The sequence below is a fragment of the Oryza brachyantha genome, chromosome 2, assembly GCF_000231095.2.
Source record: "Oryza brachyantha chromosome 2, ObraRS2, whole genome shotgun sequence".
In the NCBI taxonomy this organism is placed as follows: Eukaryota; Viridiplantae; Streptophyta; class Magnoliopsida; order Poales; family Poaceae; genus Oryza; species Oryza brachyantha.
The window spans coordinates 6,955,656-6,981,695 of NC_023164.2; the positions used below are offsets into that span (position 1 = coordinate 6,955,656).

Below are 26,040 nucleotides of genomic sequence, written 5' to 3' on the forward strand. Positions count from 1 at the left end.
AACATTAGGATCTAATGGCCCGTTTTTTATTTGATGTTATTGACTATTATGTATATATTTAACCATTTATCTTATTTAAAATATTATATAATCATTAATTATTTTGTATGATTTGATTAATTACTAAAATATATATTTGCATAAAAAATAAGATGAAATGTCAAACATAGTTCTAAAAGTTAATAATATCAAGTAAAAGAAGTGGATGAAGTATTTAGTTTGGATGACTTTCAATCCATAAGAATAGAAAATATAGAGCACTATAAAATATATGTTCACCTTAAAATTTATAGTAAAGAATATAAATTTTTTTAAATAGGTTTAAGTGGATGAAAATTTTTCTATGTTTCTTCTGCAGTATTTATAGGAAAGAAAATTTTCTTTGATTTTCTTATACTCCATTCCTACCAAATGCATTCGATACGAGTTAATTATTATAAATCCAAATTATTTACTCTTCCTCCAAATAAAATACTATCTCTGTCACCAAAATAATTTTCTTATCTCTGTTGTCCCAGAAAAGTTCATTAAAAAATTATCACATCCGAGTTTAGTAAACTATAACACAAAATATAGTAAGAATTGAAAAAGTATGGGATAAATGTGCCGTGGTTTATAAAAGCAAAGAATATATCTGTATAATATTGTATAATTATACATGAAAAAAGAAAAAAATGAAGGTTTTTTTTTTTTACGAAGCGAGTATGCAGACCCGTGAGACACCCACTGGCTCATGTGGACCCGCCCGTACCGAGCCCAGGCCCAGTGTTTGGTCGCCGGCTCGCCGCTGTCGGCCAGCACGTGGGAAAGCTGTTCTCCGCTCACTGACAGCTCCTCCTCTGCCCTGCTCGCCGCATCGCGTGCCAGCGGCGCTTCCTCACTCGCTGGGCCGGGCCGTAGTACGCACCACCCCATCAGGCCCATGTATAGATAGAGAGAGGCCCTAAAGCCCTATCTAGATTGCTCACACCCCGCCCCGTTTCTCTCCGGCGACCGGCGGCGATGCCGCTCCTCCTCCTGCTCCCCCTCCGCTCCTCCGCCCCGCTCCGGCGCCTCCTCCTATGCCGCTGTTGCTCCTCCTCCTCCGCGGCCCCCTCCCCCACCGGTCTGGCCACGTACCGTCGCGCCTTCGCCCGCCGCATGGCCCTCGCCGGGGTCCACCCGCACCACCGCGTCGGTACGTCCGTCGCTCTCCCTCCGCGCTCCGCTCGCTATGAGCGCCTTGCTGCTTGGATGGGTGGAATGGTGCTCTGATGGTTGGTTGGTTGTTTGGTTGCAGCGGTGGGGGTCTCCGGGGGGCCGGACTCCATGGCGCTCTGCGTGCTGGCGGCGGCGTGGAAGAGGGCCGGGGAGGAGCGAGAGGGCGGGGGAGCGGGGAATGCCTCGGGGTTCGTGGACGGGCTCCTGGGGGTCGTCGTCGACCACGGGCTGCGTCCTGAGAGCGCCGACGAGTCGCGGCTGGTGCGTGATCGGGTGCGCGGCATGGGTAATCTTATGGCCTACTACTGCATAAACTCTACATCTACTCATTATTTTTAACAAAACTTATCCTGCACCTGCGCACTACAAGTTGCGATGATGACCGGCGTCCGTTGGCTCTAGTCCTTTAGCTGCATTTGCATGCGACTTGATTGACAACGTATAACTGTATAAGTTTTTGAGGTGCTACGGTTTTATTGTAGGTGTTATGTGTGAGATTGCTACATGTGACTGGCCGGATGGGCGACCAAAGCAGGGGCATATTCAAGAAGCTGCCCGTGAAATGAGGTGTGTTTCCCTCAGCCATGCTACCGGTACACTCCTTGTCAAGGATAATGCTATCTGAACAATTTGATTTGCCGCAAACTCAGTATTTGTGGTTGGTATGACCCATTTTTATTACAGTTTCCAAAACTAACATGCATGCTGTATGGTATGGATATCTGAAAAATGTACCTTGCATACTAACAGCTTTGTATAAAATTTGTGCTAATAAATTGTCTACACAATCAACAATTCTTTTTTTTAAACATGCATGAGATCTGCGTATCATTTCAGAAGGAGACAATCAACAATTCCGAGCACTCAATTTTGTGCTTCTCCTAATATTTAATTTTCTAATCCAATGTGCACCACCTACCCTTGCGACCTTTCTAATCCAATGTGTATATCCTCTATTATTTTTTGTACAGTTTATGCAAAAACTTTGGTGGGCATATCGATGATCTTTGTACAAATGAATATTTTTTATATGTATTCCAACAATTATGGAATCTTTGAGTTCAACTTCTTGATTGCTGGTCAAAAGATCTAATGTTATTGTTGAATTAAAATTCTGAACCATTTACATGTTGGGACTAGCACATTATTATCACAACTTGTTGGCACTGTGGGTATCAGAAATATTGTTTTAGGATTCTTAATGAAAATGACCTTCTGCACTATTTGCAGAATTTTTGAACTACTTCAGAAGGTGTTTTTAGTGACATGAGTTACACCGACTACTAAAATGTATGGAACTTTAGTATGCTATGGCATTATAAAAATTCTGCATTTTTGTTACTGTATATATCTATCTGATATGTGCTCTGTCAGTTCCATGCCAATGTATTCAGAAACACAGAAATATCTTAGCTTGTTTTGATAAGACTTCAGATTTTAACAATTTCAGGTACCAAAAACTGTTGGACATCTGTATAAAGCAACAAATAGCTGTCTTGCTTATCGCACACCACTCTGATGATCAGGTCAATTGGGCGATATGATTTTCTCTTTCTTCCCTTGGTTTTGATTGAGCAGTGCTCCCTTATAGAATTGTGAGTTAACATGTAAAATCTTTGTTACTAAAAGATGTGAAGCTAAATGATATCTGTTACTACGGTCAAATAACTAGCGCTATTTTCTCTTATATTTTAAGTTGTTGTGTACTTGGCAATTTGCATATAGGAACTATTGTTAGATATGATACAATTGTGCCTTTATGTAATATTGGATCTTTGTTTGCTCATTTACTATTGTGAACCCTGGACGGATCTTTGGATTTAGACATAGTTACCTTCTAATTGCCATTGTACCCAATGTAGAATCAAATTAAGGATTCCTGAATCTAAATTATACCTCCATCTTTCTATCATTCTAGGTTATGTTTTATGCGAATATGGTTACTGCATGCTATACATTTTCTCTGAGTGAATTCAGGCTTATAAATGCAGGCCGAACTCTTTGTTATGAGACTATCTCGCAACAGTGGGGTTTTAGGGCTTGCTGGCACAGGCTTTGTATCTCAACTGTTTGCACCTAATTTAAGATATGATGGAGATAACTTCAGTCGTTATGGTATCATTCTTGTCCGGCCGATGCTTGAATTTTCAAAAGATGACATGTATAAGGTAAACTTTGATCTGATGACAAATGGAATCAGCCTTGCATTTACTAGTGGAAAAGCATTATCGTTTTAAATCTTTTAAATGGAGAGTCAGTATTTCATCATTAGACACTTAATTTGAACTTTTGATTTCCTAAAGTTCATTATTAAACATTTTGTATTAAATGACTTGCACTTTTGTATGTTTCTAATAATTATTCAATCTGTTCCAAAATAACTTCATTTTTCACTCATCAGATACCTATCAATACAAAAGCTAAAAGATTAAAATACCCTTCAGTTTATCAAATCCCAATACAATTATCCCCTACTTTATCTATTCCCAATGCATTTATTCCTTGCTTTCACAAACTCCAATGCAATGATTACTAAAAAATGAACTTATTTTAGGATAAACTAAAATGACTAAAAATGACCTTATTTTGGGATGGAGGTAGTACTTGACAAGAATGAAAAAAAATATTCTAATTTCTCCTGATGTTTACTCTTTTTTCTTTGAGAAATAACATAGCCTTTTCTTATAGGAACCTTGATGAGTATGATTTGAGCTGTCATTTTTGTAAAATGATCATATTTGTGTGGCTGTTACTGATTGTCTGCCATACTTGATTCCCCACAGATATGTCAAGGAAGTAATCATCTGTGGGTCGAAGATCCAACAAATAACAGTATGCTGTATGTTAGGAACAGAATTCGCGCATCTTTGAGAAGCTTATCCATAGAAGGTTCTCAATTTTGCTTATAGTGCTGCTTTTGATTGATTTTAAAATCATCATGTTTATTCCTTTTCTCTTCAACTTTACCTCATTTATAATCATTACATAGATCATGGGTGTATGATGAAAGGACTTCCATAAACATTTGACAAATGTATAGAGCTTGACTGAGCATGCCTACGTTTTACACATGCTCATCTGAATTTTTCATCACTATTAATTATTAAATGCCATGTTCAGTTACAAGAACAAACTTGGCCTACCAGCCATCCGCATTTGGGTAATTCCGTATTTCCGTTGAATAGTACTCACTCTGTCCCAAAATAACTTTATTTTTCACCCATCCCACATGTACCAATACAAAAACAAAAAGACTATAATACCCTCAACTTTATTGAATCCCAATACAATTGTCCCCTACTTTATCTAGTCCCAATGCATTTGTATTGTTTTCACAAACTCCAATGCAATGATTGTTCAAAGATGAACATATTTTGGAATAAGCAAGAGTGGACAAAATGATCTTATTTTGGGGTGGAGGTAGTAACTAGTAACTGACTATTGGCTGTAGACACATCATCTTCTGGTACTAGCATAAATGTTTGCTTGTATGCACCAAAATTGTATGATGTTTTATGTTTCTTGTCTAGCTTGGGTGCATATGTAAATTTGCATACTCATTATCTTGTTAGGAGTGATGAAAAAATGCACATTCAGCTGACAAGCTTTTACTTGTCTACAGGTACCTTTCAGTCAGAGCTTCACAAACTGATCTCTGCATGCCGGTTGACACGAGCATTTATAGATAATGCCTGTAGTGCAGCTTTAAAGAATTCTTTAACACTAATGGAGGTATACCCTTTTCTGTACTTGGATGTGCAGTCCCCTTTATCATGTCATTTCCAAATTTTATGGGCTAACATTTTCTCCTCCTGAATATGCGTTTATCGTTCTGCAGCATGGATATGCTGTCATTGACCTGGAAAAACTTGACCCACATAATGTTGATGATCTGTGTCTTTCACAATATTTGGCATATGTATTACAGGTATATCTTTAATTCAAGTAGTTCTTTATTCTAATTCTGTTAGTACCTTTGGGGAGAAAATGTTATTCTGAAGTTCAACATCCTTATATACCTTGTTTCCATGGGACATTGATATTGATTTTTCCCCATTGTAGTTTGTTTCACAAAGGCACAGGCCACTCCGTGGTAGATCTGCTCGATTGCTCATGGATTACATCCGTACTGTTCCCTGCAAGGTCTGTTCTAGTTGACGTGCATGTGCACCGACTTACATCCCTAAGTTTTGATATACTTTGTTTGTAGAGTTTTTTTTAAAAAAATTTCGGGTTAAATATTAGTGAATTGACTGGAAGCTCTGCTCAATCAACTTGATATGAAAACAAGACCTAAGGGCCAGACCTGTTCAAAATTCACCCAAGTCTGGCCTGAAGCTTGACAACTGAAATCTGATAAAGAAATTTTATACTTCTGATCCAGATCAAAGATGCTGAGAAATGAGAATAACATCTATACATGGAACATCTCTGACAAATTTCATACTAATGTATAGTGGACAAAGAGAAGTTGTCTACTTTTGAAAACCCATTCAAACTACAATAGTATTAATGTGCGTGTCCATAAGCATCTACCTGATTGTCTACGATAATTCACTTGAATTGAAATATGGAGCTCATAATTCATAGCTGCAACTTTGGAATCTGAATGCCCTACTCATGGGCAGGCTTGTCATTCTCCATATGTACTGAGATGATGCCCAAAAATATAAGCAAAAACCTTAACAATTTGCGCAAAGCTTCCTTTGCTCTATTGGCCATTGAGTTCACCTAGGGAGTAGGTTTGTTTGATTCCTTGGACAACCAACTTCCTTCATTCATTTTTTGTGCTTATTTGGCTTGGAGCAACCAGCAAACTTGTAAGAGCATCTCCAATCACTTCCCTCTCTCTACAAGCTCTCTTCTCCCCTCCCTCTCTCAACAATTGCTTCCCTCTCTCTACAAGCTCTCGTCTCCTCTCCTTCTCAACAAACTCTCTTCTTCCCTCTCTCACTAAAGTGCATCTCTCCTCTCTCTGCAAGCTGTCCCCTCATAGATCTCTCCCTCCTCTATGAGCTTTCCCTTCCCTCGGTGCTTGTTTGCTTCTCTCTATTTGGCTCAGCAGTGAGCATGTTGATGGACCTCATATTTAGCAACAACTGGAGGTTAGATATGGCAACCGGAAGGGAGAAAGATGATTAATCTGCACTGGTATGTTTGCAAATTTTTTTTTGCTTCAACGGTTAACAACTCATGTTTCACGTGTGAGCGTGGAATGTTTTAACTAGGATTTAACTTCTTCCTATTTTTAATCTTTGGTTTTACAACATTTATTTGATATTTCAGAGGTTGGAGCTCAATGTTTCATAGGTGTAATCAAAATTTTTCAACCTGGATTTGACAGTGTTTCACCTTTTTATTTACTTTAGGTGTTGCACTCCACCTCTCAAGATGTTTCGTATGTGTTTCACTAACATTGCTTTGTTGCACACCAGTTTCTCATATATTTATTTGTCAAATGTTTCAGTTATGGGGCCTTTGGTTTCGCAACGTATAACTTGATGTTTCATTCACGATCAACTGAAACATTTGCCTGACCTTTTTTTTTTGGCTCAGATTGGGCATCCAACACCTAGTCTTGTCCATGCTCTAATAAAGTTAGTTTTGTTCTGACACAAAAATATGCATTTGATTATTCTGTAGGAAAAGCATTATTTGGCAACTTCATGCTTTACAAAAAATAAGATCCTTCATGGTTCATTCAGTTCTGCTTGAATCTCATGCAGGCTGCCCTGACTGTAGCTGGTTGTTACCTTGCTGCTGTTCCAAGGTCCAAGGGTACAAAAGTACTTGTCTGTTGTTCTGTTGACCTGATGGAGTCATCTTCTGTTGATATGTCCTACAAGTGTTCCTATGTAAAGCATCCACTACCAGTATCTGAGATCAACCAGATAGTCTCTGAAGCACGCTTATACTCTGATCAATATCTGCAGAACTACCCAAACATACCTTTTCTGAGTTCTAAATTTTCAACTGATGTTCTGAATAAGGCAAAGGATCTCAAGCTAATGGATGATTGTACGTTAGAAAAACTTAATTACTTGCGAACAGATGAACATAGAAAATTTATTACAACAAAAGAGCACAAACATGAAGAACAGTATTCGGATAAAACAAGCTTTCCTTATTTGAAAGCTTTAAACATCTGGCCTGGTGAAACATGCCACTTTATGGGCAGATTCTTGATTACATGGAGAACTTCGGAAGTTGTTGTGAACGGAATGTGTTTGCATGACAATAAAAAGCAAATTTGCCAGTATTGCATGGTGAATCCTGATGGAAGTCTTGCTGTTAGGAATATGTGTGACGCTGATTGGTTGTTCCTTGCTGAAGTTTGTAAAATCCATTCTTTGGAAGAGAATAAGAATGATTCAAATGCTTTCTGTAACAAATTGGAGGATGATAAACTCGTGCAGCACTCTAAATATTTGCAATTGTCAGCAATGAAGTCTCTTGAGATCCTGAGATCTATTCCAGCTCCTGCAAGGCGGATGCTACCGGTATTGACCAACTCACGAGGTGAAATACTGAGTATACCGGTAAGCATTCCACTCAAAATCACCTTACATTACTTGGTTTTGATTTTGTAATTTTAATATGTTTCATTCAAAGAAAAAAATCTTGAAATTTGCCTTGTAAAAAAATCATTTGATTTAGTAAATTAAACATGAGCTACTGAAAGCTAGGCAGAGGCAGGTGTGGTGATGGCCCTAAGTATTTGTCCTACAAAATTTAAGGGCTGGGTGCAAAAAGGGATGGGCTAAAATTTTGTAGATTTTTGAACTAAAAGTATATTAGGGCTGAGTTGGGCTGTGAAATGACCCATGGGTCTTGGCCCATTACCACCCTGTCTCAGGGCCGCAAGGGTGAGCTAAAAGTCGAACAGTTTCTCAAAGCTCCAAACCTTGCCTTGCCTTTTATTTCTTTGCCAAATATGCCAAACCAGTAAACCCATTTTTGGATGCCTTGGTACCAGGTAAGTTAAAACATTAATACACTACCTTCCCTGGACTGGTTCTGGTTCCTACTGGTTAGCCAGTAGCTTCATGGTTGTCAGTAGTCGCAGTTTTTAACGGGTTCTATACAATTGAAATACTGGCAGGTGACCAGTAATATTGTGCAGTCAGTGACTTTTTCTTGGAACAATGGAACTTGTTTTGCCGATTTATTGGTGGTACCTATAATACTTGAGTGTTTGAAAGTTGTGTTTTATTACAGAAATTTATCATAGAAGTTAGCATAAGAATCATATGGAACTCAAATTGTTTATAACATGGAGCTCTGGAGCAGAAACCCTAGATAAATATCATCATACTTCCTGGCTGGTTGTCTTGAAAATCAACCAAAGAAAATTTCCATTCCTTGAGCTTTAACAAAAAGTATAGATTTCTTTGCTGCCCAAAACCATACTGTCAATCTATGTCATATACTACCTGCAGTTATTGCAAGCATACTTTTCTATAAAGATCGTAGGCTTCATGATAAAGGGGGCCAAGAGAATTTACAAATGTGAGGATTTGGGATATATTAAATGCAGGCTTTCTGGTACCTGTGGATTTTTGCTTTGATATACTGCTAGCATCATTATTCAGCTGTGTAAATTGTGAAAGCAAGTAGACAGTGAGCATTTATGGGTAAACTTCCTTCAGAGAAAGACTACTACTACTGAGCTAATTCTCTATTTTCCCATTTTGCTAAAGAGTATTGACTTCCGATGTTGCCCAAGCCTATCAATTGAAGCAGTATTCATTCCAAAAGTACCACTTGGTGGAGGATACACTTCATATTTATAAGTGGTTGATTTTGATTGATGAAAAAAATGAAGCATCAAGTGTATTATAAGTGCTGCTGAGATATAAGCGCCTGCTGGCGATACAAGGCACTTCTCAGTCAATCATTGCGTGCTGTATAACCATGTCAGGTGCTGAATCACTTGCAACAAACTGTCGATTCCTTGCCAAATGTTGATTTTGATTGCTTGCCATGTTGTTCCGCAGTCAAATCCTGGACTACTAATAGCTTATGCTTCTCCATCCCTGGTTCACCCATATGCTTTCAGGTATGAATCACTTAAACAAGCTTAACAAGAACGGGATTTGTGCAGCATGACAGGAGCCAGTTTTCAGGTATGAATCACTTAAACCGTTACATGCTACACCAGTCCTAATTCTGCATTGGTTTCCATTTCAACACTTTTTGGATGATCAAGGTTGAAATCTTGCCGCTCAGTTTGCAGTTCCAACCAGGTATCTGCGGCGATAGCAAATTGTGGCACTAGACAACTGAAAATGATGTACTGTTGAGCACTGAGAGTATGTCGGCCAGATCACTAACAGAAATCAACAAGAATTAGCTTTGCCAACGCCTGATGTGGCTCAAGTGCCTGATCGTTAAGAGTTCCAGATAGGAGCATGAATACATCAAGTATTTGCCAAGTGGGGGAAGTGTCAGATTTTTACTCCCCATGTATGCCTTGGCCATCTGTTGTGCTACTGTGCTGGTCCCTGCTCCAACTGAGCTGAGCCCTTATCCTGTGGAAGCTTATGTGAACTTGTATTTTGGCGCGTAAGAAACATCATTGCTAAGCTTACCATGGCTCGTTGGTAGGCTGTTCTTCCCAGAAGCCGCCGCCAACACCAGTCGCCTTGAGTGAATTCCACAGACCAAATCTTAAAATGCTAGCTTTGATGCGGTTTGATAGTAGAGCTAAGTACTAAAAATTGTATTAGAGTTGCATGTATAATAGATTAGCTATAATATTATCTTGAATATTTTCTCATCTCTCTTGTTTTCACTTACGTATTTAATGCATGCACATGTAAATTAGCTTTTGGATGCGACAACACTTCTGATAAGCTTATAACTATTTTGCTCCATATAAGCCTATAACTAGTTTATAGCATATTATTATAGTAAAACAAGGTCAATACAAAAAGCTAGTTAACTTATATAATATTTATACATAAATATAAATACATACATCTGTATTTTAATAGATGATGTTATTGACTTTTTAACACATGTTTCACTATTTATCTTATTTAAATGTTTTGTGCAAATTTATGAAAATGTAAGTTATGATTAAAATATACGGAGTAACCCAATTACAATAAAATAAATAATAATCATGTAGTTTTTTAATAAAACAAATGATCAAACATGTATTAAAATGTTAACGATATTATCTAATAAAATATAGGGGGACTACTGCATTATTAATATATGGCATATCTTTTATAACATAATGCCTTGGAGTTCGTGCTATAGCTGGCTATAAATATGTAACCTGTTTTTTTTCTTCTTTTATCTATTTTTTATGCATAAAAATATGTGTTAATTTTTAAAGTTCACTTATATCACTCATTCTAAAGACATGCTCCATGTATATGTGTTAAAATTATCTTAAGTGTTAAGTGTATATGTATTTGTACTATTATTTCCTTATGTATTCGTCTTGTACGTGTATATATTCGTGCTTAGTGGCCTCATATGAATACAAGTACTATTCATAACAACCTGAGTTTTTGCGTGTTGCACTTGCATGCCACACCGCGCCACTCTCTGCGCTCTTCTTGGTCACCAGGGTACGGACGCGCCGCCGCCATCGTCGGAGCCGCGCTATGCGCTCTTCTTGCTCGAGGGTTATGCCATCGCTGGAGTCGTTTGTTCTTTCCACGCTTTAGATAAGCATCCCCAATAGCTTATCTAAATTTGGTCATCTATATCTTTATTTGGATGATCATCTAAATTAGTTTCATCCTTCATATCTCTTTTTACTTCACTAGATCATCTATACATGACATCATCTATATCTCTTTGGAGGATGGAGAGAGATCATCTAAATATGAAGGTTCTCTCTCCTAATATGGATGACATTTAAAAATAGATGATATGATAGCCATTCTGTTGGAGCTCAATTTCTAGTCTTCATCCTCTATTTTCAGGACAGAAGATGGGATAGATGAGCTGTTGAGGATGCTCTTAGCTCCAGGCATATTGTGATGCTACTGGGCTAGTGATTCCTCTGATCATTGATCTCTTTCTGCGTTTTGTGTGTTTCTTGGTGGTTCTCTCATTTCTTGTAAACTACTAAGAAGCAGACAACAGTTTCTCGTTCGAGTGAATAGACTGAGTTGCGTGCTATGACTCTTGTGGCAACAGATGTTACATGGTTATGGTGGTTGCCTGAGGATTTTGGTGTCTCTATTTCTATGCTGACTCCTCTTTTGTCTGATCGTACATGTGCTATCAGCTTAACACTTGATTCGGTGAAGCATAAGCTCAACAAGCATGTTGGTGTTGATGCTTTTTATACATGAGCGCAAGTACAGGATGGAATTGTTGCTTCTCAATATGTGCTTTCGAAGATTTAGTTGGTTGATTGATTTACAAAGACACAGACTGAAACTAGACATAAATTATATCTCTCCAAACTCAGTGTTCTTGAGTCAACCTAAGTTTGAGGGGGGAGGGGGGTGGTTGTTAAGTGTATATGTATTCATGCTCTTATTTTTTTTCCTATAGTTTCTTTATGTACTTGTCTTGTACATGTATGGTTGTGTTTATATTCCAAAAATTTTTGGAACAAATGTCACGTCAGATGTTTGACCTGATGTTGGAAGGGGTTTTCGGACACAAATGAAAAAACAAAGTACAGATTCCGCCAAAAAACTGCGAGACGAATCTTTTGAGTCTAATTAATCAGTCATTAGTACATGTTGGTTACTGTAGCACTTATTACTAATCATGACCTAATTAGGCTCAAAAGATTCGTCTCACGATTTTTCCCATAACTGTGCAATTAGTTTTTTTTACATCTATGTTTAATGATCTATTTATATGTCCAAAGATTCGATATGATGTTTTTCGGAAAACTTTTTGAGAACTAAACCTAGCCTATATATTTGGGCCTAGTTCCCTCATATGAATACAAGTGCTATTCATAACATTAAGATGTCTCATTTTCAAAAGATAGTATTTTTCATTCCTACCTCTATCTATTCTCTCTTTTAGCAGGTTTAATGAGAGAGGATAGTGTTTTTTTTTCTAATGCCTTAAGAGCCTGCCTTAAGCTTATTGCCATGCCGTAGCTTGAGATCATCGTATAACCTCCTTCACAATGTATAAGATCTACAAACTCAGGACCAACCTGTATTCCCACATTGTGGGTGTTAGTGATTTAACTGTATTATGTCCTTAGAGATATTAGACGATATATAGTAGACGATATGTTCAATATTCATGCAAACAACTTATATAGCATAGTTGATTAATATCATGTCTCTATAGGATGGATCTGGTTGGGTGAAGGAGGGGCGCTAATTGTCTTAGCCCCCTACTCGTCTTCATCTCTCTCTTTTTGCTTCCTATCTTTCTCGTATCTTCTACGGGGATCTAACAGATAGTGTGACTTGAGCCCTCCAGCACATACCTTGGATCCACCCCTGCTATAGATGTAGGTATATGTTGAAGAGTTATGTGAATAAGTTATATAATTAGCATATCCAATTATATCACGTCGATCTACATGTATCACATTCGGTTAATCAGTAACATCTGTTGTTTTGAAGTTTTGGACGGTCTATTTTGACCTAATTGCGAAAACCTTTTGTCCTAACAACATATATTAATTATGGTTGGGACTAATCTTCTCTAATCATTTGAGATAACATATAGAAAAATAAACTAAGCAATAAAAATATGGGAGTAACTTTTATATACTATTATTAGCATTTTAGAAATCTAAGGCTAGAAAATAGATTGAATAAACCATAAAATTAACTTAAAATCTAATTTTAAGGTTCAAAATTTTGCTATGGCTAAGCTAGATATGCAGTCCCTATCGTTATATCTTCCCACATCATGTTTTATACCATTGAAAAGAAAAATCAAAAACAGAACAGCCGTTATTTAAAATCGAACGTTTCTACAGCGAAAAAGAGCAATCAAATTCATTTGACCGTTGCCAAGTTGAAAAAAATAAAATCAATACTACACCACTCTAGAACAGGGGAAAAAAATACGTAAAAAAAAAAAAACTCCGAAAGCTTCAGTGGACCAATTCTACCAAACCGACCAAACACCACCTTCCCCGCCACTAGCTTATCCTCCTCGTCTTCTTCCCTCCCATCCCCAACCCAAACCCAACCCAGCGCCCGCCGCCTGCCGCCGACGCCGGCGAGGCGCGCGTCGAGAGCATCACCTCCTACTCCTCCCGCACAAGCCGGGAGCCATGTCCTCCATCCGTTTCCTCCCGGCGACCTCCCAGACCGCCGCCCCGGCGCGGCCCCTCGTCAAACCCTCCCCAAAACCCCTCGTCCACAGCCCCGTCGCCGCCACCGCCGCGTTCCACGCCCGCGGAGGGAGCGACCGGATACTCCCGCGCCTCTTCCTGAGGAGGCGGGTTCGGCAGCCTGCGGCGACACCGGCCGAGGCGCCTCCGGTGGGCCCCGAGGGCGGCGGCGGCGGCGGGGGAGGGGCGGGGGGCGGGGGCGGAGGGGACGAGGAGGAGGAGGGGAAGAAGGGGCTGCTGCCGGAGTGGCTCAACGTCACGACGGACGACGCCAAGACGGTGCTGGCCGCCATAGCCATCTCGCTCGCCTTCCGCTCCTTCGTCGCGGAGCCGCGGTTCATCCCCTCGCTCTCCATGTTTCCAACCTTCGACGTCGGCGACCGCATTGTCGCGGAGAAGGTCCGTCTGCCTTTCCTAACTTCCTGTCGTGTTCTCGTCTTTAGTTACTTGCTGATTGCTGAATTCTGGTTATCACTCGGAACTCCGGTTGAACATTTGTCTAACTGTCCTGATAAATGTGTGCCATTTGATTTTTGATCAGAGCTAGCAATTAGTATGAGAAATTTATACAAATGTGTTCAAGAACTTGCTCAAGAAATGTGTTCAAGAAATGTGTCCATTCGCCTCGTTCACATAGGTCCTTTCCACGAGGGCCAAAGTGTTCAAGAAATTTATACAAATGTGTTCAAGAAATTTATACAAGCTAGCACTGGTGAACTTGTTGCTAGCTTCCATTTTTATGATAATTACATGTTCGCTCAACAAGTTCTTGAACACTTTTGATGTAGTTACCTACGGATGATGGAACCCACACGTCAGTAACTGTAATGGCAGTGTCATAATGGTAGAGGATCTCAATCCTTGTTGGTGGATCTGGATCCTCTACCATTATGGCAGTGATATTATAGTCACTGACATGCGGGTCCTATAGATGATGGAACCCACACGTCAGTGACTAATGGTAGAGGATCTCAATCCATTGTTGGCTATCCTGGTTGCGGTTGCCAAATTGTGTTTGGAAGTCGATAACCTGGGATAAGCTTTCCGTAGGATAATGCTGTGCTAATGAATTTATGTTTTTGATTTGAAGTTGGGTTTATCTGTTTTATTTTGCAAATAGAATGATTAATTTTGTACTCTGGGGAGGGGTCAATCAGTCATATATAGCTTGAGTTAGCTAGAACAAAATATGAATATCATATTTCAATGAGTTTCTTAACATCCGACTGCAACAGGGACGCAGGTGTACGAAATACGAATGATCTGATTGTGGTTAAAATTTTAAGACAGAATGTGTGCATTTTTATGTCTAATTATAAGAAATGACCATCTTTTAGTTAGATACCAATTAACATGCCTCAGTATGTGAAATGCCTCCTGTTGATGGTGCAAACTACAAAGTTCAGAGGTGAGGCTATTCATTTGTAAAAAAAAAAAAATCATATTTGCTTGATGGCACCTGTCCATTGTCTCATTCACTTTTGATCACATTAGGAATGTTTGGAGAAATGTGCAATAACCTGCAAAAGCATTGGTCTTTATGCATAATCCTTAGTCCAAAGTATATGTCTGTTGTTGTGAACACAATATCACAGTTCTCTCAAAACATTTTCTAGTGCAATTCGCACATAGTAGTGCTTGGTTTATACTTTTATCTTACTTGTTTTTCTAATAGTGTCGATTAATTAGTCCATTATTATCTAGCTCAGTCATCACACTTTTAACTAAGGTCAATCCGGATTCAGGATATCACATTCGTTGGGGTTGCTGCTTATTTTCATTTGTGGAGTTCCATTGCCCTTTATAGCTTCCATAGTTTTTGTGAATTTGCAAGATTTTTATATGGATCACTATTACAAAACATTTGCATGGGCGCATACCTTCACCCTATCTATCCTTATTCATGTTGAGTTTGTTTATAGTTATCTTACTAAAGTATGTATTCACTTTATATTGTAAATTTACCATATGCATATTTCTCAGGTTACATACTACTTTAGAAAGCCATGTGTAAATGACATAGTAATCTTCAAAAGTCCACCAGTGCTTCAGGTAATTACATGTTAGCCACAAGTGTGCTGTTTTTGGAATTTGTTTGATGTATGCTGTTTCTTCATATCTTTATGAATGTTTCTTTACAGGAGGTTGGGTATACTGATAATGATGTTTTCATCAAACGAATAGTTGCCAGGGAGGGAGATGTTGTTGAGGTTTGTTTTAAACTCAGAAACGTTCTTTTCATGTGTATTATTTTATATCTTTTAGTCTTTACTTAATTTAATTTATTTCTGTCTATGAATTCTTTTCTGCAGTCTTTTGTTTCATTACAGCAGAAAAAAAATCTTTGAAAATTTTAGGTAGTTCAAGGAGTGTACTAAAACTGGGAAAAGTTTACTTCATATCGCTTAAGCATAAGGGAAATCAGCACGCCTGAATATGTCGTTGCAAAACAGATTTGTGATCGTTCGATCTCCGTGTGCTCACTGTGTGACATATTGCTATGTGCTGCTTGGTGGCCTCTTTCACAAATGTCATGATGGAACTCCACATCAGCTGCAGCAGGCTCAATGGCAAGGCCCTCTATGGCCTTGCCACCCAACTCCACAGCCAAATTGCAGTTCCACTTTGGGAATTCTTGCTTCATCATCTTGCACATCAGGAATGGCATTAATGTTTCTCTTTGAGATGTGGATGCTGGAGCAGTAACACTGGCAGTGTCTAGGGCGGTGATGCTTTCAGTTATGACGAGTATTATATATTGTTCTTGTATGTTAGCCTACAATGAGTCAGAGGTCTTATATTTTTCAGTGTTAGCCCTGGCTGCCATTTTCTGCCCTCTTCTCCTGCATTAAGTTCTCCAGCACTGTTCTTCCTTATCAGTTAATTGTTTTGAGCTAGAGTTCAAGAAATAATAACATGTGCTCAATTATTAGTTTTGGTGTTTTTATTTGAAACACTCAGACTCAAACAACAAATTACTTATTTTCTTTTCTTGCTATATTGCAGGTTCATAAAGGAAAGCTAGTTGTGAATGGTGAAGTTAGAAATGAAGAGTTTATTCTTGAGCCACCTTCTTATGACATGAACCCAGTGGTAAGTTATAGCTTAGTCATCCTTGAATACTACATGAGATCAATAATGTGAAACTGGCCAAATTTAGTTTGAACCCCACTACCCAGGTAAACGAGATGTGCATTTGAGGGAATTAACCCTTGGTTAACAGTTCTGCAAGAAAGGATTAAGAAAACACAAATGTTTTATTGTTTATACCCTAGGACGTTATGTGTAAAGGCTAATATTAGTTGGTATTGATTGACTGACTAACACTGCCATATGTGGATGTGTCAGTGGGATGAATTAAGACATTTGGAGGAGCAATGTCCAACTGGTAGAATGACCAGCTTGTAGCCACCTTGAGTAGATTCATTACTCCGACCATCTTTTGAGTGCTTTATCTGCCTTAATTATTGATGTATAGTCTGACAAATCACATAAAAAACTTGCATTTTGTTAATTCTCTGTTACATGAAACTATGTGTAGTTTACCTCCAACTAAACTGAAGGCATAAAGATAATACTATAAAACATCTCATTAACAGTGCTCACCCAGCCACACATAGTAGGTGTATATGGTTGGTTGCCTCTATGCCCAGATGCATTATCATGCATGGTCCCTTGTGTAGTTTGCATGTTCTGTGCTTCATGCTTGATTTATGTTTCAATCTTTGTAGAAGAAAAAGTACATGATTCTTTTCTGGGGTTATATATATTTTTTGTTTAGCCTACGACCCTATCTTGATACTATGTTTTCATGGCAGCAAGTACCTGAGAATTCAGTTTTTGTAATGGGAGATAACCGAAACAACAGTTACGATTCACATGTGTGGTAATGCTGTGTCTGCTGATTTTCTCTTGTTATTAACTTGTTTTGAATCTGAATTGAATTGGGATGTACAATACTGCTGTTATTTTCCTCAGGGGCCCTCTTCCTTCTAAGAACATATTGGGGAGATCCATTTTCCGGTATTGGCCTCCTGGCCGAATAGGGAGCACTACCACTACTTGCCTCATCCCCGAGACAAGTTCAAGTTCAGACTCGATTATTGATGTCAAATTGGCAAAGTAGAAGCTCAACAATTGATCATTGCAGTGTGAAGTTTAAGCTTCACAGGATCTCCTATTCTTTATTATTCTTCTCTTCTATAAAGTTAGGGGAATATTTGACAGCAGGTCACCTAGAAATCAGAACCTTGATTTCACCATGTACGATAGCAGCCAGCACGAGCAGAGAAACCATTTTGTTTCAAGGTTTCTACTAGCTTTGGCCCCTTCTTGTATATTAAGAACCTGTAAGGATGTTGGCTTAGTGCTTCGGTACAAATGATTCTTCTGTTGTATTTCCCATTTTGTGGCACCCCGCGTGCATCATCTCCATGGTCTAGTAAGGGAGCTACAGTGCTGGACACAAGATGTAACCCAATTCATCCGGCATGTCACCTGATTGCCTTGCATATTTGTTGCTAATGCTGACTGATTTATGAGAATTCAAGTTCTGCCAACTTGTGCCCTGTATGAACCATTGCTCCCCCACAGAACCAAGTGTCCTCATGGTCATGGATGGCATATACCCTCTCCGTAATGTAAGATATTTGACTTTGTTGCTTGTAATGTTTGACCATTTGTCTTATTTAAGAAAAATATGGAAATATTATTTATTTTGCTTGTGATTTACTTTATTGTCAAAAGAACTTTAAGCATGACTTGTCATTTTTATATTCGTATTAATTTTTTTAATAAGACAAATGGTCAAATGTTGTAACAAAAAAATCTAACATCATGTAGTAACTGTTTTAAGTTCAAATTTGGATTTTAAAATATCTTGTCAGTAATACATTTTCTCAAACCATGATGATTGTATATGAACGGAGATCCTTTTTTTTTTTAAAAAAAGAATTTCACACGGAAGAAATCCCGAATCTGTGCAATCCATCCACACGCATGCTGGCCTCACTTAACAGGGTAACGTATTCAGTGCACGTTCACGCAGAAGAGTAACAAGCAAATGCAACGCAAATTGGATCCACTGACCGAAATCGCCTTGGTTTAGTTGCGTTGGCATGGAAGTAAACCCAAATTTAGCCAGATTCGATGCTGTATCAGCAACCATTGCTTGGTCGGTTTTGTTGCACGACGCACGTACCAAGAGTGAATAAACAGTCACTGCCACATGGGCACATGGCCGAGCAGCTAGCAGGATAACGTCTCGTCTCCTCCTCCCTTTGGATCGCAGCAAACACATTATCTCTGACAAAACCAAAACCCTGAAAAAAGAATGGCCGTTTCGGTGGTGCTCCAATTGTAATTTCTACGTGCTGGTTGCTGAATCCGTGGGGGGAATGTATTTTCATCACTCCATTGTATATCCACTACCTTCTTCAATATCATATAAGTAGACATTTTTTTTTCTTAAAATCCTACCGTGAGATGAAAATCCATCTCCACTTTTAATTTTTGATGTCTACCTAGATAACATGCAAGAAATGAGTAGACATGTAACCGAGAGATGAAAACTAATCTCTAATTAATGGTGACGAGGTCTTACTATCCTGCCTAAAAATTAAGATCGATGCTTGTAGATAAAGTGTGGCTGACAACTAGATAGTGCCTACTCATGATCTCAATCCTAGCAACGACTATGTCGATCGAGCCGATCAGTATTTTTCAAAAGCAGAATACGTATGAGGTGATTGTTTGTCTTATTAAAGAACAAAAAGCCAATTAAACGTCATTTGCAAATAAAAAAATTATAGATAAAAAATTTTATGTTTTTAGTGATCTAAAAGTCAATGATAAAAAATAAACACTAATAAAACCCTAAATTCTACTCAAAATTTAATACTAAAAGTTTAAATTTTAGCTTATAAATATGAGCATAAGTATTGTAATGACGCAGGTATACTGCCTTTCGTACGTGTGCATCTTGTGCATCTTCCCCGCAAGTCATGCACATGCATGTGCGCGCCCGCGCGCCCAGCTTGTCTTCGTGGCTAACCTAGCTACGTCGCGGCGCGTGTGGCCGCCGTGGCATGGCTAGCTCGATCTAGCCCTAACGTTGCCGTTCCCGCTCGCCACACACCTTCGCCTTTCTCAATTCTGACTTCCTCCATCCTCGATCCGACCTATATATGCACCGCACGCGCCATGGTCTGCACCTCCAGTTCCACCATTCATTCGTTCCACCCATCTGCACATCTCGATCGAAGGCTCCAAAAGCTAGTTAGCAGCCAGCCAGCCATGGTGAAGCTGGCTGATCACATGCGCGCGGCGGCGAGCGCCGCCGCCGTCTTCTCAGCGCTCGTGGTGGCGGCGGTGATGGTCGGCGGCGCGGGCGCGCTGGAGCCCGGCGGGTGGCTGAGGGCGCACGCGACGTTCTACGGCGGCGCGGACGCGTCGGGGACGATGGGCGGCGCGTGCGGGTACGGCAACCTGTACGCGCAGGGGTACGGCACGCGGACGGCGGCGCTCAGCACGGCGCTCTTCAACGGCGGGCTCGCCTGCGGCGAGTGCTACAAGCTCGTCTGCGACCGCAAGACGGACCGGACGTGGTGCAAGCCCGGCGTGTCCGTTACCATCACCGCCACCAACTTCTGCCCGCCCAACTGGAACCTCCCCAGCGACAACGGCGGCTGGTGCAACCCGCCGCGCCCCCACTTCGACATGGCCCAGCCGGCGTGGGAGAAGATCGGCATCTTCCGCGGCGGCATCATCCCCGTCATCTACCAAAGGTACTCACCAACAAAAAAATACAACATCCACACATTAATATATACTCCTTCCATATCTTTATTTGACGCCATTGATTTTTAGTTGATCATTTTTGTTATTCAAAAAGTCTATATAATTATTAATTATTATATGATTTCACTTACTACTATAAAAACTTTAATTATGATTTATAACTTTGCATACGTGAATAAAATTTTTAAATAAGACGAATGATATAATATAGATCTAAAAGTCAACGACACCGAGTGCGAAATAAACTGAAACGAGTATAATATAGTTCTTGATCAATTCGTAAAATTTATCCCAATGTTTTACATGTAGGGTTCCGTGCATGAAGAAAGGAGGGGTGCGGTTCACCATCAACGGGCACGACTACTTCCAGCTGGTGCTCCTGACCAACGTCGGGGCGGCCGGCTCGATCAGGGCCATGGACGTGAGGAGCTCGAGCTCGGCGGACTGGATGGCCATGGCGCACAACTGGGGCGCCCAGTGGCACTCGCTGGCCTACCTCACCGGCCAGGGCCTCTCCTTCCGGGTCACCATCACCGACGGCCAGACGCTCGTCTTCCCCGGCGTCGTCCGGCCGGGTTGGAGGTTCGGCCAGACGTTCGCCAGTAACCTCCAGTTCAAGTGACCGATCAACCGAATTGAAGCTCAGTTAAGCACAGCTGCTTCATGCATGCATGTGTGAAGATTCATTTAGGCGTCCAGGGCTTTTTACCGTACTTAAAAAGTATTTTGAGGTATCAAAAATTTTAGCGTAAAAATCTGGTACTTTAAGATACTAAATTTTTACATAAAAAATATGATACATTTAAATATTTTTTAAGGATGTTAAAAAAGCTCTAATTTATATATGCATGCATGGGGTTGATTTACTATGTTAATTGTTTTGTAATTAATTGCCTACTTGAAACCGCCGTTTTCTTTGGGCTTGTATGTGTGATGTACATAAAGAGAGAGTTTTATTGATTCTTATGGAAGTATGATCACCATTCGAGTAAAGTATAGCTTTGGTGTTTAGTTGAGTAGACCATAATTAAGTTCGACGTCCTCGAGGAGATAACCAGGTTTCTTAGTGTTAATTTTGTAAGCAACACCTTCTGGCACTTACATATGTAACTCTTTGTTTCAAAATCCGTAAAATAGAAAACCTCAGATCAAAAAACCATCAAATTGAATGAATTGTTAGCGTAGGGGTTGTCCTTTTGGTTTTGAATGAAAAAAAGTAAACCGACATATTTGCCAATAAAAAATCATTTATGAATAAAATTTTTATATACGTGTTTTTAACGATTTAAAACTAAAAAATAAACTACGATTAAAAAAAATCCGAAAATCAATCCTAAGTTTAACGTTGAAAATTCAAAATTTGTCTTATAACTCCAGCTGTAGTTAGATCGTGTACCGTTAGTAATTCTTGCATTGTCATTAGTTGTTAATCACTCCAGTTGTTACAGCCACGCGACGACTCGACATCTGTTAAGATATTTGCAACGGGAGGTATAACCTCTCAAGCTAGCTTGCGCAAAAGATATATTAGTTTGGATCAAAAAAAAAAAGATATATTAGTCAAAACGGTGAAGTATATAGGTTGAAGTTGAAGAGTAAGCGGTCAGACTCTGCAGCTCCAAGCAAGGTAAAGCGTTGAGAATTCGTTCGTTCCCCGGCTGCGTCATCGATCCGATCCGTCACATGCATGCATGCATGCGATCGAGAGAGGTTCGGTTTTTTCTCAGATTGAGAAAACTGATCGGAATCGAATCGGAGTCGCACGAGCGTACGTAAAAGATCTGATCGAACTTCAACTGCTTGGCGTATAAGATCGATCAGCTCGATTGATCGCGGCTGGCTTAATTTGATCGAATTAACACCGAGTAATTTGCGCACTGTCCCGGAGATCAAAACCGCCGGGAACATCGATCGATCGGTCGATTCCATGGCGTCGTTCTCAGACCTCCCGCCGGACCTGCTCTGCGACTTCAGCGGCCGCCTCCACGCCGCCGCCGACGTCGTCCGCTTCCACGCCGTCTGCAGGGACTGGCGCGCCGCGCTCGACTACCGGCAGCCGCGGCCTCACCCACCGCCCGCCCTGCTGCCGTTGCTCCTCGCGCCGGCGCCGGCGCCGACGTCATCCGCCGGCGGCGGCGGCGTGCAGTGCCGCTGCGTCTTCTCCAATACGAGCTACCGCGCGCCCGGCCTCGCCGGCCGGGACAGGAGGGTGTCGCACGCGGATGGCACCGCCTCGTGGTTCGTCGACGGCCGCTTCGTCGACCTTCTGACCGCCATGAGCGACACCGACGCCGCCGAGCGGTACGAGTGCGACTGGATCGATCATGGAGGCTTCTCCCACCGCATCGTCTCCGGCGACGGCGCCTTCCACGTGCACCGCCTCTCGGAGGACAAGCACGTCCGGGGCAGGCTGTCTCTCGACGGAGTCACCTGGTGCCCCGGCAAGAAGAGAAACAAATACAGGAGGCGGAGCGCCGGGAGCTGGGTGCCGAAGAGGCTCGGCTCCGTCGACACCGGCCGGTGCTGCGCCGTCGCCTACCACGACGACGCCACCCTGTGCGTGGATCTGAGGAACTGTTACATCTACGAGAAGCACTTGGACCAGCTGGGACACAGGAGCTTCGTGCGGCTGCCCGATGAGCCCGGCAAGGCGCGCCAGTGCAGCTACCTCTTGGAGTTCCGCGGCGAGCTGCTGCTGGCTAGCGTCCTACAGGACGCCGGCGGCCGGCGGCTGTCGGTGTCGGTGCACGCGCTCGACCTGGACGCGGCCCTGCTCCCTCTGGACTTCCAGCCGGCGGCGGAGCAAGCGTGGGAGAGGAGGGATAGTGCCGACCTCGGCGACCTCGTCCTCTTCCTGGGCTACCCGGGCAGCTTCGCCGTGGAGGCCGTGCGGTTCCGCGAGGAAGTCCCCGCCGGCAGCGCCTACTTCGTCGTCAAGTCGGAGCCGTGCCGCGTGTACAGGTACAGCTTCGTGGACGACGCCGCCGCGGCGACGCTGGTGGATACGCTGCCCGCCGGCTGGAACGACGAGAGATGCATGTGGTTCCTGCCCGACCCCATGATCGCACCAGTCAGGCCGCGGGCGAAGACGGCTGGCCACGGCGGCGAGACCCAAGAAGAGGAACAAGCTCCGGGGAGCCACCGGCGGCGAGACCTGACGATCTACGCCGGCGATCTGCACCCGCGGGTGGACAGCTCCCAGCTGCGCGCAATGTTCAGCAAGCACGGGAGGGTGGCCCGGGCGAGGGTTGCCACCGACAAGTGGGGGCGATCGCGAGAGTACGGGGTCGTGACCATGGCGACGCAGAGTGGCTTCGACAATGCCATTGCTGCCGACGGCGATGCACCGGAAAATGTCTGCACCTACTTGACTTTTCTTGTGCTGCTGCTGTTGGTGAACGATATTACCGCTAGATTTAATAGGTTGATTGTCGCTTGGATTTTCTATTTTCATTTCGGTTATATTACACATGTACGTAGATAAGCTATCAAAAGAAGTTTAGTAAATGTAAAATACAGTTATTTATTATATACAGAGTATATTACTGTCCCTAAATGTTTAATACCGTTCACTTTTTGACACGTATTTGACCATTCGTCTTATTCATTTTTTAAATATATAAATCTATATATATGCATAAAATTATATTTAATAATAAATAAAATGATATAAAAATAATTAATAATTATGTAAATTTTTTGAGTACGACGAATAATCAAATGTGTATAAAAAAGTCAACGACGTTAAATATTTAGGGACGGAGGGAGTATAATAGAAAATCATAGTTAAAAATATGTTTTGGAGACCGTGTCGCTATCCAAATTGATAGAAATTATCAAATTGAAGCGAGTAACTTAATTAAGGGTAATTGTCACGTCCTGAGTTTTACTCGAGCCAAGAAATAATTAAATAATGCATTAAAAATAATTTGTTAATTAAAGTTCAAGAGAAAACCCTATGTAAATTAATTTAATTTAATTGGAAGCTTTTCGGAATGTTCTAAAATGTCCCAAAAGCATTTTAAATTATTAACAGGATTTAAATTTAAATCTCAGTTAATAAAATTTGCTTAAATAAAAATCGGCAAGATTGGAGACAATTTTTTTCCCTTCTTCTTTTTTCTTTTCTTTTTTCCTTCTCTCTTTTTCCCTTTTCTTTTCCCCTTTTCCTTTTTTTTTCTTTTTTCCCCTCTACCCTCTCCTGATTGTGCGATTTCCACCCCCCCCACACCTTACCCTGTCGTGCTCTCCTCTCCCCTCCTCCGTGCCATCTCTCCCAGTCCCCCAACCCTGGCCGATCTGGTGATCTCCCTCCTGCGCCCTCAACTCCTTTCCCTCTCCCCTGTACGTGCGCCACCTCCACCCCCCTTCAGCCTGGTGTACGATCTCCACCTCAACTCCCCTCCAGATCACACCCCTCCCCTGTCCTCTACCGTGGGCAGCCCTATCTCCACCCCTTAGGTAAAATCAATTCCAATTAATCAGAACTCTATTTCTTATTTCTTTGTAACTTTATCTATTCCTTTTTAATAGAAGATGGATTTCTAGATTGATCTCTAGCTCTCTCATATAAATAGACTCTCAAGCCACCACCGTTTTCCCTATTTTTTAGCAGCGCCGTGCCCACGCCGTCTCCCTGTCGATTCGCCTCCCCTGCCAAACAGCAAGCAGCCACTGACCAATTTCCCCAACAAAAATTCATTGATCCCCGGCTGCCCTTGTTCGCAGCAGCAGTACGTCACCGCCGGTTTTCCTCAACTGAATTTCAAGTTCACATATGTTTTATTCTTGCGAATCAATCTAAACTAATCTACCGTTTAATTGTTTAGGTTTCCTAGCCGAACAGCGTGGAACAATAGCAATCTGTCGCTGATCACTCCACCAAATCTCAGGTTCGCGTACGTTTTACTCATGCGAATCAATCTATCCTTGATCTACTGTTTAATTACTTAGGTTTTCTAATCTAATTAGCTAGCGTGAGATTGATCTACAGTATGAAATTTAATTTTGTACATGTAGATTGATTTTACGTTAAAGTCGTTTAGTTTCAGCTTAGCGAGTCATTAAATATCGATTTATCGGGTCGTTCGATTCTGTCGTTGTTCCGCTAACAGTTCACGGTTTCGCATTTCGGATCTGGTTCGTCATGCGAGTCTCTGATTTGTGTATGTTTTAGTTCTGTCGAGCGAAGGCGCGTTCTGTTCACAACTCCCTGAGATGCGGCCAAACCCGCGCTCGAAGTCCTCATCGCCTCTCCCGGCCTAGCTCTCCCACCGGCCCACTCCCTCCACTGGCCTGGCAGCCAGCTCCTCCCGGCCCATCTCCCTCTCTCACTCTCCCATCGGCCTCCTCCTCTTTCCCGTGTGGGCCGAGCTACGGCCCAATTCCTCCTCCCTTGCGGCCGGAGTCTGGATCTCCTTCCACGGTCTCCTCCCACCCTGATAGGTGGGACCCGAGGCCCCACCTATCATCCCCAACCTCCAGCTGCCGCGCACGCCCGTGTAGCCTCTGCCTCGCCGCACGCCGCCGTTGCGCTATGCCACTGGCCTCCCTCCGTTGCTGCCGTCGCGTCGTGCCACGTTCCTGCGCCGCGCCGCTCCCTGGCAACCGAGCTACGCCGCCACCTCCCCATGGCTGCCACCGGCCGCTGCCTTGCCCTCGCCGACTGTGCTTGCGCCGAGTCGCGCCGAGCCGTGCGTCATGCGCCACCACTGTCCCTCTCGCGTCGCGCTCGCACCGCACGCCACCGC

General features: G+C 41.8%; 4 protein-coding genes and 1 long non-coding RNA gene across 5 annotated transcripts; all 5 read left to right on the top strand.

The window, feature by feature from the left end:
• The first annotated feature begins 1,002 nt into the window (after positions 1-1,002).
• LOC102705885 lies at positions 1,003-9,091 on the top strand. The gene is made up of 11 exons (XM_015833401.2): positions 1,003-1,177; positions 1,280-1,486; positions 1,683-1,767; positions 2,651-2,726; positions 3,192-3,368; positions 3,984-4,089; positions 4,823-4,932; positions 5,039-5,128; positions 5,263-5,343; positions 6,927-7,739; positions 8,901-9,091. The coding sequence occupies exons 1-11, from the start codon at positions 1,003-1,005 to the stop codon at positions 8,991-8,993; spliced, it is 2,013 nt and encodes a 670-aa protein (XP_015688887.2). The 3' UTR covers positions 8,994-9,091.
• Positions 9,092-13,324: 4,233 nt separating this feature from the next.
• LOC102706170 (chloroplast processing peptidase) lies at positions 13,325-18,130 on the top strand. The gene is made up of 6 exons (XM_006648463.3): positions 13,325-13,891; positions 15,476-15,544; positions 15,634-15,702; positions 16,499-16,585; positions 17,311-17,378; positions 17,471-18,130. Exons 1-6 carry the CDS (start codon positions 13,433-13,435, stop codon positions 17,616-17,618), a joined length of 900 nt encoding a protein of 299 aa, XP_006648526.2. The 5' UTR covers positions 13,325-13,432; the 3' UTR covers positions 17,619-18,130.
• Positions 18,131-19,786: 1,656 nt separating this feature from the next.
• Positions 19,787-20,986, top strand: LOC102706450 (expansin-A13). Its single transcript, XM_006648464.3, has 2 exons — positions 19,787-20,277; positions 20,600-20,986. Exons 1-2 carry the CDS (start codon positions 19,787-19,789, stop codon positions 20,910-20,912), a joined length of 804 nt encoding a protein of 267 aa, XP_006648527.2. The 3' UTR covers positions 20,913-20,986.
• A 277-nt stretch (positions 20,987-21,263) lies between these two features.
• LOC121053470 lies at positions 21,264-23,848 on the top strand. Its single transcript, XM_040520409.1, has 3 exons — positions 21,264-21,278; positions 22,179-22,408; positions 22,496-23,848. Exons 1-3 carry the CDS (start codon positions 21,264-21,266, stop codon positions 23,772-23,774), a joined length of 1,524 nt encoding a protein of 507 aa, XP_040376343.1. The 3' UTR covers positions 23,775-23,848.
• A 647-nt stretch (positions 23,849-24,495) lies between these two features.
• LOC107303701 lies at positions 24,496-25,187 on the top strand. Its single transcript, XR_001549693.1, has 3 exons — positions 24,496-24,751; positions 24,906-25,023; positions 25,120-25,187. It is a non-coding gene; the product is annotated as an uncharacterized LOC107303701 (long non-coding RNA).
• The last annotated feature ends 853 nt before the right edge of the window (positions 25,188-26,040 follow it).